The 18000-nt window shown below is 44.2% G+C and overlaps 1 protein-coding gene across 1 annotated transcript; it reads right to left on the bottom strand.

Annotated features, from left to right (window-relative positions):
• Positions 1-476: 476 nt before the first annotated feature.
• Positions 477-16313, bottom strand: LOC101478494 (sodium/hydrogen exchanger 9B2). Its single transcript, XM_076878765.1, has 13 exons — positions 16193-16313; positions 12867-12975; positions 12319-12489; positions 11232-11374; positions 11001-11128; positions 10728-10809; positions 8397-8490; positions 8209-8315; positions 7976-8125; positions 7732-7840; positions 7405-7541; positions 1637-1811; positions 477-1549 (listed from the first exon to the last, which is right to left on the bottom strand). Exons 1-13 carry the CDS (start codon positions 16289-16291, stop codon positions 1509-1511), a joined length of 1545 nt encoding a protein of 514 aa, XP_076734880.1. The 5' UTR covers positions 16292-16313; the 3' UTR covers positions 477-1508.
• Positions 16314-18000: the final 1687 nt, after the last annotated feature.

The following is an 18000-nucleotide window of genomic DNA, read 5'->3' as shown; positions in this document are numbered from 1 at the left end:
GAAAAACAGAAAAAACTGAAGTAAAAAAAATTAAATCTGATGTGGCAAATATATGTTAGCTTATATTGACACTAGCTAACCAGGAATTGGTTTATAAAACACATACTGTCACTGCTAATGAGCTGATAACATTATAGTGTAATGTAAAATTAATAATTGGATTAACAAAAACAAATGCTGCATAAAAATCAACACACCATAGTTTACAACACTACAAAGGACATGTTTGTGATGCCCTTGCAGAGCAAAACCACTGACGTAGTAACAATACCTGTAAAAACATTTCACTGCCACTTGGCCAGGAGTGGACGAGTGCTTGCAGACGAGTCCTCATCTTTCATACAAATATGGAGGTTTCCACCAGTATATCTAAGACCGGTGTAGCTCAGACATGTGACACTTAACAAACAGAGTTCATTTCAAAGGATTGTAAAATAGCTGAAATGTGTAAAATGTTATAACACAGAATATATCAGTACTTTTAACACATTTGCTTTATTAATAATAGCCTAATAAAAATATGAACATTTGCAAATTTACAGTTTCTAACCTGAGTATATGAGACAATAGGAGAAACCTACAGCCAGTATATATAAATGAACTGCAGCTAAACTCTGATTATCATTTACATTATGTGTGGACATACCAATATATTGTATATACAGTTTGTATATAAGGAGTTTTTTAAGCGGTCTTTTTCTTGAACGGCCCCCTTGCGGTATGTTAAATACCCCAATTCTTTCATCTTTGGCGATCGTGGCTCAAGAGTTCGCCTTGTAATTGGAAAGTTGCCGGTTCGAGCCCCGGCTTGGACAGTCTTGGTCGTTGTGTCCTTGGGCAAGACACTTCACCCGTTGCCTACTGGTGGTGGTCAGAGGGCCCGGTGGCGCCAGTGTCCGGCAGCCTCGCCTCTGTCAGTGCGCCCCAGGGTGGATGTGGCTACAATGTAGCTGCCATCACCAGTGTGTGAATGGGTGGATGACTGGTTGCGAAAAGCGCTTTGGGGTCCATAGGGACTAGAAAAGCGCTACAGAAATACAGGCCCTTTACCATTTACAGTTCTCATTATTCCATACAACACTTTGAGCCTTACCGATGTCCAGACGGAAGATGTGCACAGGAGGGTGTCTGGCAACATCTCGAAGTGTCCAACAGTAACACAGACTCTTACAGCTTTTTCCCCCTCCCTTCAGGGCCATAAAGCCTAAACCCTCACATTCTTTCTATCTTACAGCGCCTAAGTGACGGCCTTGGCTTCCTGTTTTATCTCCTCCTGATGAGATGGGGCAGAAAAACTCTACAGTATGTTCTGTTCTCTTTGTAATCAGAAAAGGAAGGCCATGATTCTACACAAACAGCATTTCTTATAACTCAGCAGTATAATGCATCATAAAACAGTGTAATGATTTCACAACCTTTAATCAAAGGCATAATGTGGCCTATAGCCATATAATGATTCAACAATTATTTGATTAGAAGTATAAGGTGGATAAGATGGTGTAATACTCTCACAGGTAAGATGGTGTAGCTTCACCTTCCGTCTCTTCTGCTGAGGTCGGGAAAAAAAGACATTCAGTGATTTAACAGTAAAATTATGAAGCCACTACACAGTGTGTAGATGTGTATGCCTGCTGACCTTTGACCTGCCGGGCCAGGAGACGTGGTCCTGCCAGTCCGATACCCAGTGCACCAACTGGAGCTGTGATCAAGATGGCTAACACCGCTAATGTTAGCACGTCCAAACCAAACTTAATTAAGGCCTCGTCCCCTTCCTCCCTCGCCATGTCCAATGCCTTGGAGCCAATGGCAGCCTAGCACATACAGACATAAATAACTGCTCAGGAGAAGTGCAGATTAACAATGAAGGAGTGTATCATTAAAATCATAGAGGTGGTTTTAATGGAAACAACAGTACTTTTTTAGTTCTTTTTTTTTTTTTTTTTTTTTTTTTTTTTTTTTTTTAAATGACATCAGAAACAGCAGTATGCGACATTACGTGATGGCAGAGCTTCAGTTCATCCTTTGTCATTTTTTTTTTTTTTTTTTTTTTTTTTAATAAATAGGACAGGGGGAATGAATGAGAGAGAGAGGGGGAGAGAAAGAAAGAAAACCCAAGGGGAGAAGAGACGGTGAGAAGGGGGGGGAAGAGAGACAAAAAAAAAAAAAAAAAAACTCCTGGGTCACCTGTATGGAGAAAAAACAAACAAACAAACAAACAAACAAACAGAGGAGACAGCAAACAACAAAGAGCAACATAATAATAGAGAAAACAAAGCACCATCACAATAAACTAGCTAGTCATAGATATCAGTATTTACTAAGTAATAAACGATATTGTGCAGCACGCAAGATAGACAGCGCACAGTGTGCTTTGAGGCAGCAGCCAAGAAAGCTTTAGTCCGCGTCTGTGAATACCCATGTGTGCATACCTGTGTGGATCAGCATGCTTGCATTCCAAAGGTTTCTCCATGTAATGATCTGCTAGGGAGTGTGGGGGGGCCACAGCCCCATCCTCCAGGGTGTGAAGCGGGTATGGAGGAGATCAAAACTCCAGACATCCAGAGGCCCCCAGAACACAAGAGACCATGGAAGACCAACAGAGGGGCAGCCGCGCCACTGTTCCAGTAAGAGCTGAGGAGAGTCCCAGATGAGGGCTCACTCAGCAGCCGCGGAGCAGAAGCCAGGGGGGGTTGCAGTGACGCGCCCGTGAGCTCCGCCGGCCCCCAGCTGCGCCTGAGTGACCGAGCCCTAGGCCGAGAGGCCGGGGGCACCCCACCTCCAAAGGGGCCCGAGCGAGCCCCAGGCCCCAGGCCCCGACAAGCGGCCGCCAAGGAGTGAGCCGGTGTGTACCCGGACGCCCACCCCCAGACACAAAGAACCACCAACACACCGACACCTGAGGGAGTCCGCCACCGGCAGGGGAAGTGGTGGTGGGTGGAGATAGGCCTCCAAACCTTGGAGGGCCTGAGGTGTCCCCAGAGAGGTGGCGTCTGATACCCAACCTGACATATAGACACAGACATACAGGCACACACAGACACAAACATCCATTCCCACCCTCATGCTCTCATATGCACTCACTCCACACTCAACCAACGTGGAGACAGACATAAAGAGACGCTGTACACACAATCACACTCCCCAAGCGTACTCTACAAACCGGGTCTAGGTACCCTTGCCCCTGGAGGGGGGAATTGCACCCAGACCCAGGTGGTGTTACCCTTTTCCCTGCGGTGGGGAGAGGCAGACCACCCCGACTCCGCAGCAGCAGGGAGGCCCCACACCCCAGACCGCAGTCGGACGGCCAACTCCTCCTACTAGCCCCCCCGCTCCAGCAGGCCGCAGAGAATGGGGGTGGGAGAAGACTCCAAACCTCCCTCCACCCGCTCATTGTAGTGTTGATGCATATGTGTTCTAAGGTGCAATTAAAACCCAGGAGGGCATGGAGCTACCTGCCAAGGAGCAGCAGGTAAGCGCATGGTCCCTCCTGCTAGCCCTCAATGACTAAGTGTATTTAAAATTGAGAGGTGGGCAACGACGTCAGGGGTGAGGTATACACCCTGATGGTGATTTGGACTCCGTGATTGTGCCCACCCCCAAGATCCTATATGTATGTGTAATGAGAGTGTGAATAATGTGAATGTCTAAGTTGTGGGATAAAATTGAGGCAGAGGCAGCCAGAAGGGGACAGGGGGGGGGGGGTAGCCTCCTCTGCACCCTGGTGACATACCCCCACTCCAAGGCCCTGCATGTGTGGGTGGTTGTGGAGGAGCGGGAAGAGGGAGGCAGCTGGAGATGGGGAGGGAAGGAAGGGAGGGGCAGGTAACCCCTCCCTGGGGCCAGCTCCCCCGCTGACCCCAGTAGGCACTCCCACCCTCCGCGACCCGCCAGGGAAGGGGGGCCCAGGCCCATCAGACCGGGGCCCAGTGCAGTAGCGCCCCCCGGCTCCACAGAGCCCTGGACAGTCCACCCAACCCCACCACAGAGAAAACTGCACCCACCCCACCAACCACACATCTTCCAGACTACATAAGACGGTAAACGCCCAGGCTGAGATCTTCCTCCACCTCTCCTGTATCTCCCCCTCCTGCAGAGAGTTCCTGAGAGAAGAAAGCTCCTGCCAGATGTGACCATCCCCCCCACCAGTTGAAGAGCCCCCCAGGCGGCTCGATGCACCGGCGGCACCCTGCTCCAGGGCCGGGCCCCCATGCACCCACCCGCCCACAACCCCGGCAACACACCAACCAGGACCCGAGCCCCCGAGGCCCGGCCCGGGCCCCCGCCCAGAGACGGAGCACCCCCAGAACCTCACGCCCATCCCGGACCCACCCAGGGGCAGCCAGGTTGCCAGGTCAGTAACCCACGTCCGTCAGCACAGACCCTCCCCTAGCCCCGCTGCACGCAGCCGCGAGGAAACAGTCACCTGAGAGCCAACAGAGCCCTCAACCGGACGTGACCGCTACCCCGGGTTGAGCCCCCCAAGGAAGATGCCTCCGGGGAACCCCCCGACGCCCTAAGCCTGTCCCTACCCCCTCACCAATCACAACAGTGAAGGCGGGACCAAACTATGACCCCCCACCCCCACTAGGTGATGGAGCTGATAAAAGGGGCCCAGAGCAATTGATCTGATGTGGTGGCAGAGGCTGTATCAAGACTAATGTAATCTAATAGATAATTTCTATATTGGTTAGAATTAAGATTATTTTTATTTTTCCAGTTCATGAGGACTGTTTTCTTGGCTATGCATAGGGCAGTGAAGATCATATGGGCTACATTCTTTTCTGAAGTGACATTATCTAAGCTGCCCAACAAACACACTAAGGGGGAAGTTGGAATGTTACATTTCAGACATTTTGATAAGTCTTCACATATCTCGCGCCAAAACTTTTGCACTGGTGGACAGAACCAAAGAGCGTGGATGTAATTGTCTGGTGTATTGCCTTGACAGTGTGAGCAGTTGTTGGAAGATGTAAAGCCCATCTTAAACATCCGATGACCTGTATAGTGCACTCTATGAAGTATTTTGTATTGTATTAATTGCAGACTGGGATTTTTAATTAATTTAAAAGTTTTTAAGCAAATCTGAGACCAGAAGTTTTGGTCTAGGTTGACTGATAAATCTGCTTCCCACTTTGCAGTAGGAAGGGATATTGATTCATCTAATTTAGAAAGTGTTCTGTATATTTTAGATAATAATTTGGGGGATTTAAGAGTAAGAAAATGTGCCGCACTTAGTGGTGTTTGTAATTCAACTTGACTGAGGTTAAATTTCTTTTTTACTATGGATTTAATTTGTTGATATTCTAAAAACCTTGTCTTGTTGATCCCATATTGTTCAACTAGTCTGTCAAATGGAATAAATTCTGTTCCCTCTAATATATGTTCTAAGTATTTAATTCCTTTACAACTCCATTCTGGGAAATTAATCATATTATTGTTTTGTAATATGTCAGGGTTATTCCAGATAGGTGTACGTTTGCATGGGATTAATGAAGACTCCGTTATTTTTAGAAACTCCCACCATGCTGTTAGAGAAAAGCTGATGTTGATACTTTTAAAGCATTCATGTCTTTTGATGTTTGAGCTAATAAATGGTAGGTCTGAAATCTCTAGATCCTTGCATAGTGCCTGTTCAACATCTAGCCAGGGCTCAACTAAGAAGGTATGTTTTAACCATTCTGAGATGAACTGAAGCCTGTTGGCTAAGAAGTATTGGTGAAAATTAGGCAGATCTAATCCTCCTCTATCCTTGGTTCTTTGTAGCGTTTTTAAGCTAATACGCGGGGGTTTATCTTTCCAAAGGAATTTGGAAATATATGAATCCAGAGATCTGAACCAATCTTGTGATGGTTTGTTAGGGATCATCAAAAATAAGTAATTTATTTTTGGCAAGATCATCATTTTTATAGTGGCGACCCTTCCCATGAGTGATATGGGTAAAGATTTCCATCTAGTCAGATCGCCTTCTACTTTCTTTAGAAGTGGGATGTGGTTTAGTTTAGTTAAGTCTGAAAGCTTAGGAGAGACATTAATACCTAAATATTTAATATTTCCGGATTGCAGTGGGGCAGAGGAAGAATTATGGAAGGAGCAGTTAATGGGGAGAACTGTAGATTTTGGCCAGTTAATTGAATAATCTGAAACTCTTGAAAACCAGTTTATTAAAGTAATTACCTCAGAGAGGTTGGTTTGTGTGTTTTGCAGAAAAAGCAACACATCATCCGCATAGAGACTGATTTTATGTTCTATGTTCTTACATTTTATGCCCTTAATTGTTGTAGCCTGTCTGAATGCTGCTGCTAGAGGTTCGATAAAAATTGCAAAAAGTGAGGGGGAGAGTGGGCATCCCTGTCTGGTGCCCCTCAGGAGATAGAAGCTGGAGGATGTCTGGTCATTTGTTCTGATACGAGCCGTTGGGGAATTGTATAATATTCTTATCCAGTTTATGAAAGAGTTTCCAAAACCAAATTTGTGTAAAGTTGCGAATAAAAATTTCCAATTAACTCTGTCAAATGCTTTTTCTGCATCTAGAGATAATATTATGACTTCGATGTTTTTATCGTATGAGTAGTCTATTAAATTAAGTAATCTACGAGTGTTTGTTGAGGAGTGCCGACCCTTTATGAAACCAGTTTGGTCAGGATGAATTAAGAGGGGGGTCATTTTCTCTAATCTCTTTGAGAGAGCTTTGCAGATTATTTTAAGGTCTACATTTAAAAGAGAAATTGGACGATAGCTTGAGGGAAATAAAGGGTCTTTGCCTGGTTTTAGCAGGAGACTAATGTTGGCAGAATTCATATTTGGTGGTAGTCTGCCATTTTCCTCGATTTCCTGCAACATGCTGTGGAATACTGGTGCCAAAATTGTCCAGAATTCTTTGTAGAATTCTGCAGGGAAGCCGTCTGGACCTGGAGCCTTATTATTGGGCATACTTATCAGGGCTTCCTGGAGTTCACTTGGCGTCAGTGGCGAATCCAATTCCATTGCTTGACTGTCTAGTAATTTTGGAAGAGTTTTTTAGAACTTTTTTAGTTCTTAGTCATAACTGAGGAAGATGTATAGGACCTTGGGTTTCATGACTAATGAAAAACTAGAACATGTTTATGAGATTAACGTAGTAATTTAGGTTTTCGAAGTCAGTAAAGAGAATTCAGGAGCCATGTAGGTAGCTAATCAACACCATTACAATCTAATGATTTCAGTGGTTACAAAGAAAAATCTATATGATATCTTAGTAGCTGTTTTGACCACCAGTGGCATTTTAGGAGTGTTTAGAGGCTTTATGCAGAAGTTTCTGGATAAGTCTGAGGTGCTTCTAGTTCTGGTTTAATAAAGTCGGGCACACTATTCTTGAAAAATGAATATCTTCTAGCAGTCTAATATCAGGATTACACACTCACAGACCTGCACAGTAGCTTTAGGCAGCCAGGCCACAGAAATGAAGAGCTTCTCTTTTAAGCTGAATCCTCCGTAATGAACCAACAGGAAGGTGACAAGTAGACGGATCACCAGACCAATAAGAATGCAGGCCATACCCAGACCTAAGGGCATAGACACAACAACAAAGAGGAAACCAGTATCTTAACTTTCCTCAAGCCGTGAAATTTTTTGCTCTGCAGGTTAAAGCTCTTTGATTACTGGGCCCACTGGGCTCCTAGTAACTGAGAACAAAATCTAGACACAAATGGAGCAAAGTCTAACTGAAATATGTCGTTAATATAATGTTCTTACCCACAGTACTTGGGCTGAGTGCTTTAATCGTGATCTCAGCTCCAATCAGACCAAAGAGAAGTGGCTGAAATACATCCCATGACCGACCAACTATTTCTGCTACTGGTGCCTGATTGCGAAGTTAGAGATACCTGGATTAACCACATTCCATGGTGCCAGCCATTAAAAGACATGTTGATTTAGGGTAAACATGACAAAATCCAAGGGGCAGGAGGCAGGTTAAAGTGATCCTGATATATGATACCTTTTCAGTCTTCCAGCCCAGTGCAGCCAGGAAAGCCAGCACCAGTGTACAGAGACTTCCAGCTCCAGCAAAACCTATAACATTACAGGTGAAGACTGAAAATGTGGACAGACCCAGCAACATGAGGGTCCTCCTCAATACCAGATCCTCCTGCGATCAGACAGAAGATATTAAAGACACATTTTATGAACAATTAAAAAAGGAAAAATCATATTAATAAAAAAATGTCAAACCTGGTCATTGCTGGGGAAGCAGTACAAGAACATGCCCAGGATCATACCAGCTACGATGCCTCCCACCACCTCCAGCAGACCTTTCAGTATGTTCATCCATGTAGAACCTGCAGGACAAACACAACGAGACCATGTAGACTAGAAAAAACACAAACCATAAAGCACAGGACAGAAAAACTTTCTTTGACCTGTAGAGAAGGCGATTCCCAAACATGTAGAGAATCCTGTTATGGCGAGAATAACATCAAAGCTTCCAGCGGCAATCAGGAGGGTGGGGATTCCCTGAAGAACAACACACAGTGACATTAGAGCTTTAAATGTTCTTGACCCTTTGGAAGCTCTTGGGTTGGTGAAGCTTAACTATTAGTCAATCCTGAAGGAGCCTTGAGCTCTTTTGGGTGATTAGGAGTGTCACTTTGATTTAAATAAACTTCAAGTATTTTAAGACTTTTAGTAGTAGCTGTAGCAGCTACTACTAAGTAGCTGAAAGTACTTGTGTATTACAAGCTTATGAATTAATTTGGAGGGATAACTGATAAGGTTTACAAATCCTTTAGAAGGCTATTGTTACTGAATCACTATCCTATTAAAAGCTTCAAGGGATGCTCCTGACACCCCTCCACCACCCATCACTTTCTCTCAAGACCAGGTTCAGATGCAAATGAGGAGACTCCACTCAAGCAAGTCTGTGGACCAGGCGAAGTGAGTCTCCGCATCCTCAAGGCCTGTGCCCCCCAGCTGTGTGGAGTCTTCCATAAACTGTTCATGCTGAGTCTGAGTCTGCAGAGGGTCCCAGTGATGTGGAAGACATCATGCCTCGTCCCTGTACCAAAGACGCCACGTCCCAGTGGCCCCCAGGATTACAGGCCTGTGGCACTGACCTCCCACATCATGAAGACCCTGGAAAGGCTCATCCTGCACCAGCTCCGACCCATAGTCAGACCACATCTGGATCCCCTTCAGTTTGCTTACCAGCCTTGTCTCAGAACTGAGGACGCCATCATCTACCTGCTTAATCGTGTCTACACCCATCTGGACCAGCCGGCGAGCACTGTGAGGGTCATGTTTTTTTGACTTTTCCAGTGCTTTCAACACCATCAGGCCGACCCTCCTGGGTGATAAGTTAGCAGCGATGCAGGTGGATGCTTCTCTGGTGTCCTGGATTGTTGATTACCTGACAGGAAGACCACAACATGTACGTCTCCCACAGTGTGTGTCTGACAAGGTGATTAGCAACACAGGGGCACCACAGGGGACTGTCCTCTCCCCCTTCCTCTTCACCCTCTACACCACAGACTTCAGCCACTGCACAGAGACCTGCCATCTTCAGAAGTTTTCTGATGACTCTGCGGTGGTTGGACGCATCAGCAGGGATGATGAGACAGAGTACCGGGCTGTGGTCGACTCCTTTGTCACGTGGTGTGAGCAGAATCATCTGCAGCTCAACGTGGCAAAGACCAAGGAACTGATCGTGGACTTCAGGAAGACCAGGAAACACTTGACCCCTGTTTCAATCCAGGGGGTCAGTGTTGACATTGTGGAGGACTATAAATACCTTGGAGTACACACTGACAATAAACTGGACTGGGCTAAAAACACCACAGCACTTTACAGGACGGGCCAGAGTCGTCTCTATTTTTTGAGGCGACTGAGGTCCTTCAACATCTGCCAGAGGATGCTGAGGATTTTCTATGAGTCTGTTGTGGCCAGTGCGATCCTCTATGCTGTTGCATGCTGGGGGAGCAGGCTGAGGGTCGCAGATGCCAACAGACTTAATAAACTGATCCGTAAGGCCAGCAATGTTGTGGGGATGGAGCTGGACTCCCTTAAGGTGGTGTCGGAGAGGCGGATGCTGTCCAAGATAAAGACAATGTTGGATAACACCTCCCACCCACTCCATGACATGCTGGTCAGTCACAGGAGCTCGTTCAGTGAGAGACTGAGATTACCGAAAAGCACCACTGAACGACACAGGAAATCTTTCCTGCCTGTGGCCATCTCCCTGTACAACGCATCCACTTAACACACTGTTTGCTGCTACAGCTACACCCCTGTTGCACCTGTTGCACATGCTCTTCTTCTTATCCAGCTATTTATCAATAAGTGACTAATGAGTGACTAATACCTTATTGATAAGTGATCAATAAGGGATCAATAAAGTATTCTGATTCTGCTTAAGCTTGTAACTTTGTAGAAGGTATTAAGGGCCACAGTGGGTCTCCTAGAGGTCACTGTGGGTCCTTGTAAAGGGGCTAGGACACAATTAGGAAGCTTAGCAATCGCTCAGAATGTGTTGATGGAGCTAGAGCCATTACAGCAGTTCTAGAGTCCTCTAGAACTGCTGTAATGGCTGTTATTTTTAGGTTATACTTGCTCTGCATAAGCCTACACACATGTTTTCTCATTTCTATAGACTCATCTCAGGCTCATCTCTTTTTCCACCCATACGCTGCCCCTTCTAGCAGGATGAACCTTTCATCAGTCAAATGTAGTGATGATAGTAACGGGTGATAATTTACCTTCTCCACTCCATATCCTTCTCTCTGCAGAAGCAGCATTGAAGGAAAAACAACTGCTGGAGAAACGGCAGCCAGTACAAAACTGCACAAACACACACACCACAGATACAGTGAGTGTCACTTTACTTAGTTTGGATCAGCCATACAGAAAGAAATAGCTGCAATTAACATGCAGAAACCACCTGTTTAAAGTCTGTTTAAGAGATTCCAACATGTCAACTAAAGTATTGACTAAGACCATTGTGTGTGTGTGTGTATGTGTGTGCAAATTACCCCAGTATGAAACCCCAAACCCATGGCAGACCCAGCAGGAAGTGAGAAACCACAGCACCAATGCAGGCTTCCACCATACAGGGTCCAACTGCAACACGTACGCACACTGCTTTCAGTCGACTTAAAGCCTGCATGCAAACAAGGATTTAAGAGACTGCATTTGATTTTCTGTGTGTAACTACCAGCATGTCAGGAATTGTATGCTGCTACAGTATTTGACTGTTCGTGCACCTCAGGGTTGAGGCCCAGACCAGCTCTGGTCAGGATGATGGACAAGGCGATGTTCCTCAGAGCTGCAGACCAGTGAGTGTCAATAAAGATGGCGTCTGTTATGTAAGGAACATTACGCAACAGCAGACCCGCCAGCAGCATACCTACACGCACACACACACAAGTTTGTACAGGCATGCTGTAGTTGTAAGGACCATAACTAACATAATGTGTGGTAGCACTTTGTGATATGGCCTGTGACTGAGGGTGTGATCCCCCTAAAATTAAATGGAATTTAATTGTATTTTATTTGAAATCGCAATGTACGTCTAAGTATCTACATATACTTACTGATAGATACTGTACATAGGATAAGAGGACAACAATTCAAGTTTTACTGACATGAAGAAATAATAAGCAGTGAAGATTTTCAGGTAATATAATGGAAAAAGTTTGTATGCATGAAGTACTGTTAGGGATGCAGGCTGTATTATAGAGTGGATTAACATTGCCTTTATACTTTCCTATTATGCATTATTTTGGTGTTTATCATGGATGTTCCAATATTCAAATGTCCATTTATGTCACATATGAGGACTGTTCTCCTTTTCCTTCTTATAAGGAAATAAAATAGCATTGAACACTGAATAGCAGAGGCCCATGTGAGAAAACGGAGCCAAGTCGAACTTGACTTTTTCTTTCACAACCACCGACCACAACTTTCAAATGGACTACAAAAGAACTTTAGTAAAACTACAAAAAAAGCTAAATATGTGGCAGCTTTTGTGTTTGTGTTTTTCAAACAAAAGCCGCTACATAACATTGCATACACCCCTGAAAGTAGAACATATTTATAATGCAAAACACTGACTGAAAGCAAGTGGTTGGATTGATGGAGAATGGATCATTCTCAAAGAGAGAAATCGCAGCACCCCCTAGTGTTCTAGCTGCACAATTGCAGCACATAACAGCGCTCGAGTATAAATGCTGGGAACTTGCATGTGCTACACTGTAAGCTCTATATTTAACACAGGAAGTATTTATTACGTTTTACATGACCTCTATTAATCTGGATGAGACTACAACACAATAAGTTACTGGGCTGTACCAAGTAGCGGAGGAAAGGGGGGCAGTGTGGGCAGCTGGATCATTCCCACCAGCTTCCCTCCCAGCACGGAGCAGATGAAGAGGATGATGATGCCGAACAGGTTCCCTCCAGGTAAACACTCTTTTCCCGTGATGGACCAGACGACTCCGAACAGCAGAGCAAACAAACAGACTGCAAGCAGACGGGAAATCTTTTAGACTCGTTAAGTTTCATAGTTTCTCTATTTCTCTGATAGTACACATATTCACAGTCAGTGTTGAGGAGTAACAGAATACATGTACCGCCGTTATTTAAAATACAAAATATGAGTAACTGTATTCCGTTAAAGTATACAGCATTGTCACTGGAAGTGGTTTGCATTGTTTATATATTTATATTATTTACTGTAGATACCGATTAAAAAGGTTTTATGTTGTGAAAAACTGAAATCTGGAAATTGGAATTGGTGTGCCTTATTTTGTTGATGTTTTTACAATGTACAATTTTTGGATACTCGACCCACTTCTGGTCCTTGGGCTGATAATTCTCACATTATGAGTGTTTGTTACCTTTAGTGATGAGCAGGTTGACGAGTCCCTGAGGTCGAGGACATCTGTCCTTCAGACTGATGCAGGGCGCGCAGCATGAGGAGGGTGACTCAGATGATGGCATCGTCATCTGTCCACACACAGATTTTTTTTTCTGTTTTTGATTTTTATTTAATACATATGATCAAGTTAGATAATTGGACCTTAATCACCTGATCACACTTGCCTAGATACTGCCTGGTAATGCCATGGCAACCACTAAATGCTAGGGAAAAAATATCTCAACAGATTACTGCAGTTTGCATAGAAGACTCCACCTTGTCTGAAATATTGCCGATTATCGGACATTTGTCTTTCAAGTAAAAGTTGTGCCTTTTTATTGCAACTTCCAACTGACAAAGAGCACAAGTTGCAACAAATTTCAGCTAGAGATTGCTAGCAACTACTTCCTTTTGCAACCAGTTTCATAGTTACTACCTCCTGCTACCACCTACCAACCGGATGGGAAAATACATTTTTTTTTAGCAATTGATCATTTCCAGAACATTGCCAACCAGTCTTTATGTCTTAAGCTGGGCATACACTGTGCAAGTTTTCTTTTTCTTCAGTCGCGTTATTCAGCTTCTGCTCTGCTTTTGCACAATTGACTCGCAGGGTTTAGAAGTTCATAGGTCACGATGCAGGGTCTCACACTATACGGCCCGATGCTCAGATACGACCTGAGTGCTCACACTGTGCATCCATAACATGAAGCTTATAACACAAAATCTGTCGCTTGCTCTCCCTCTCTGTCTTTCACTCACACAGACACACACACCCAGTGGTCCTAGCCTGTTGGGCGCCCTGGGCGAACACCCCCTCTGCCCCCCCCCCCCCCCCCCCCCCTCCACACACACACACACACACACACACACACACGCACACACCTCATACATATGAAGAGAGAGAGAGTATGCATAGTATGCAAACGGCTACTAAACAGACATCATACTTCGTCATGCAATGAGAACAGGACAAATCAACAATTAAAATTGACTAATTAATATTATATTATTGTATATATTGTTAGGAGTTTAGTCTGTTACTGTTGCTATTTTTACCATTTCTTCTTGGAGTAACTGTAACCCACATAATTTCCTTAGGGATTAATAAAGTATTCTGATTGTTTCAGGATGACCTGCCATTATCCAATCGCACATCTGCTTACCTGTATCTTTTGCTCGTTTCTCCTTGTAGGAGCCATAATTACAGTTTTTTCTGAATGCTTAAACCCTAACTGTGATTCCTGTAGCACAGTTTCTAAAACTATTCAGACTTATAGCAAAACCACTCACTGAGTTTGCAAAACTAAAAGCACAAAAACTGCTTTGCACTCAGTTTGCAATTTTGTAACACACACTTTGCAAAACGGTAGGCACAATTCACTGCACAACACTCAATTACCAAATTTCCAACACACTCCTAGCAAACGTATACACATGTATGGCTATCATTAACACTAATTTGCCAACTGTCTGGCACACTTTCACATGTGAAAACTTTTTTAGATAATTAGTCCACTTTGCAATCAGCCTAAGCACTATAATACAGGTAAGCTGTGTGTGCGGAGTACAATGGAGGGAGCAGAAAGAGTGAGAAGTAGAGGAGGCCGAGGAAGAGGACGTGGAGGTGAAGAAGTAGGATGAAGAGGACGACAAGGACAAGGAGGAGCAAGAGGAAGACGAGGAGGGGGGAGAGGAAGACGAGGAGGGGGGAGAGGAAGATGAGGAGGGAGGATAGCAAGGGTAAGAAGAGTAAGAAATAGAATTGCTGATGACATCAGAGCTACAATAGTGGACCATGTAATCAACCGTGGAATGACCCTGAGGGTAGCTGGCCAACGGGTCCAGCCTAACTCGAGCCGCTACACTGTACCAAGTACCATAAGGACATTTTGAAATGGGAATCGGTTAGTACAGTCACTTCGCACAAAGATTTGTAGCACTGCCATATGCCAATGAGAAACACACCAATACCATTGATGTAAAAATACTGAAGTTGTTACTTTACAGAATTGCTAGATGACCAGATGCTGGGGGCAGAGGAAGCATGTTCACTGCAGACCAAGTAACCCATATAGTCATTATGGCGATTGCAAATAATCCTATACTTGGAAATAAACACTTGTGTTTGTTTTGATGTGTTTGAATAAACACCAGTACTTGAAGTTTGGATCCCTCTATGCTTATGGATCTATGACAGAAGTAGCTCAAACTGACATAGCCTACCTTGTGCACAGAGAAAGCAAAAGCCAGATGTGTTTTGTATTCATACCATCAGTGTGCAGTTGGCGCATTGTGTGCTTAGTAGATGATGGCCTGTGTGTACTGTTTGATACGGAAACACCATTTTTACGAAGGTGTGAAGAGTTAATCTAGCTGTGTTTGCTTTTGCAAGAGAACTACAATGTTTTGATTATTGGGTGACAGGTTTTCTTATTTGTGTGAAGAGTTTTGCAAAATTAGCCAATAGTTACAAAAAATGTGCTTACGCAATCAGAAAAAACTGTAAATGTATTGAATTTTAAGGATCACTGGGTTTTCATTTGTTTGGTTGCTATGGTGATGTGTAACGGGAGTCACGCGGGTGCTAGCGGTGACATTAAGAGGGCGTTGTCAGTTTGTCTTTCACTGGTTTGATTTTAACAGAGGGCTGGGTCGCCGTAGTTTTTGTTGACCGCAGCACAACGAGTTTCCCCTTCATTGTTGCGTTAGAGCCTGTGATGTTTTATTGCTCTGTAAACTTTTCAAGCACTTTAATAAACAAGCAATTCCACCTCTCGCATTATGGCGTAAAGTTGACAGCGCGTCAGGCAAATAGGCAAGCTCAGTCCCCGGCCTCTAGCGACTGAGGAAGTCGCTACACTCCTCCTCTTCTTTTCTCTGTTTTTAAACTTTAAAAACGGGTTGTGTGTGAGACTTTAAATCAACAAAATATAAAATATACATTTTAAATTGTTATTGATCCCTTTACCCCGAGTCCTAAAGTGTATATTTATTGTTTGTTTACTTGCACTGCTGTAACTGGAGCCTCGTCGTCTCGTCTCACTATATGCTGGACTGTATGTAGCGGAGATGACAATAAAGTTTACTTTGACTTCAGCAGCGAGCAGGCGCACCGAGGGCTCTCGCGCTCACTTTTCACGTATAGAATTTCAAAAAAACATCGGTGCAAATTATAAGTGCTCATCTGTCCACATACATTTGGCCTAAACCTTTATAATCACAGAGTCTGGAGCAAGAACAACCGCAACACATGCATATGTTTTCTATAAATAGCCTTTCAGGGGTGACTCATCAAGCCCTCACCGTGGTCGTGCCGTCCAGCTCCTCCGTCTTCCTCCGGGGCATTTCTCTGTCCTCTTGACCAGCCTGAACTTTACTCCCCTTTACCAGGAACAGGTGCATGCGCGCGCGCGCATGTGTAAGAGAGAGCGCTAACTGGGTTAGAGACATGGACTGTGAGTAAGGTGGTGTCCTTTATCCTCTTCTTGCCAAACCTCTTAAAGTGGGTGCATTTCATGGTCAAGAATTATTAAGACCCTAAAATGTACTCCATATAATTGCTGTTAACATTTAAAAAATGCTAAAAATAAAATAAAATAAAAAAAGCTAAAAAAAAACAACAACAACAACTTCTTAAAAGGTATAAACATAACATGATAATGTGATTTACAGATTTTTCATGCTCAGAGATCTCTTTAGAGATGTAATTAAATAAAAATAAAAGTAAGAGGTAAGACACAGATTTTCCAGCACGATGGAGCACCGTGCCATAAGGCAAAAGTGATAACTAAGTAGCTCGGGGAACAAAACGTTGAAATTTTGGGTCCATGGCCTGGAAACTCCCAGATGTTAATCCCATTGAGAACTTGCGGTCAATCCTCAAGAGGCGGGTGGACAAACAAAAACCCATAAATTCTGACAAACTCCAAGAAGTGATTATGGCAGAATGGGTTGCTATCAGTCAGGATTTGGCCCAGAAGTGATTGAGAGCATGCCCAGTCGAATTGTAGAGGTCCTGAAAAAGAAGGGCCAACACGGAAAATACTGACTCTTGGCATACATGTCATGTAATTGTCGATAAAAGCCTTTGAAACGTATGAAGTGCTTGTAATTATGTTTCAGTGAATCACAGAAACAACTGAAATGACGACTGTAGACTATTTCGATTCAGAAAAGTTTAATTATTTAGCCTTGTTGTGCAAACAAGCCTGCATAACTTAATACATATAGAATTTGAAAAGTAACAAATGTTATCTAAAAAGTTCTGATGAGTTTTGGCAAACATCGAAGCAAATATCAATAGTGTCGATACCAAGTCGGCATCGGTATCGGATCGATACTAGCCTGGTGAGATTGATCCTTTACTTTGAGTTCTGCTTGTTTACAACGCTGTGCAAAGACGAAACAGCCAGGTCGCTGTGTCAGCGGAGAGCAGGCACACTTTGCTCCCTCTCCCCCAACGTTATGTTTCGGTGTTGCGCTGTCACGTCACGTGACTTAGACATTTTGGGGGTTGTTAAGTTGTTTACATATTAATTATATTTTCACCAATTGTTTTTGTTGTTGAGAATTTTAATTGTAATTTTTGTATTATAGTTTATCAACAGCATTTGTTTTAATTTGTTTACTGGTTTGCGTGCACTTAAGATAAAAAACAAAACAAAGATCACCACCACAGCAGACCCGATGGCTTTTTCATGGTTCACAGCATCGTTTATTCTTACAATAATCACACGGTCGCCGTAACAGTACATTCAACGGCTGCAGCTCTCCCACTGCCAGCTGTACACATCACCACCACCAAACCTGCAGTGGTATCGCAGAACACACCCCGCCACATACCCCCATCGCCCACCAACCTGCCAACACAGACGATGATGCAATTCTACACTACAATCACCTCCTCCATCACCGTGTGGTACGCTGGAGCCACTATCAGGGACAAACAGAGACTGCAGCGTGTTGTGCGCTCTGCTGAGAAGGTGATTGGCTGCAGACTCCCATCTCTGCAGGACCTGTACACCTCCAGGACACTGCGGCGTGCAGCCCGGATCTCAGCTGACCCTTCTCACCCTGGACACAGTCTGTTTGACCTGCTCCCCTCAGGCAGG

Source organism: Maylandia zebra, linkage group LG3 (assembly GCF_041146795.1).
Source record: "Maylandia zebra isolate NMK-2024a linkage group LG3, Mzebra_GT3a, whole genome shotgun sequence".
Classification (NCBI taxonomy): Eukaryota; Metazoa; Chordata; class Actinopteri; order Cichliformes; family Cichlidae; genus Maylandia; species Maylandia zebra.
The sequence above is the reverse complement of the archived record's forward strand: the minus strand, read 5'-3'. Positions and strand labels throughout refer to the sequence as shown.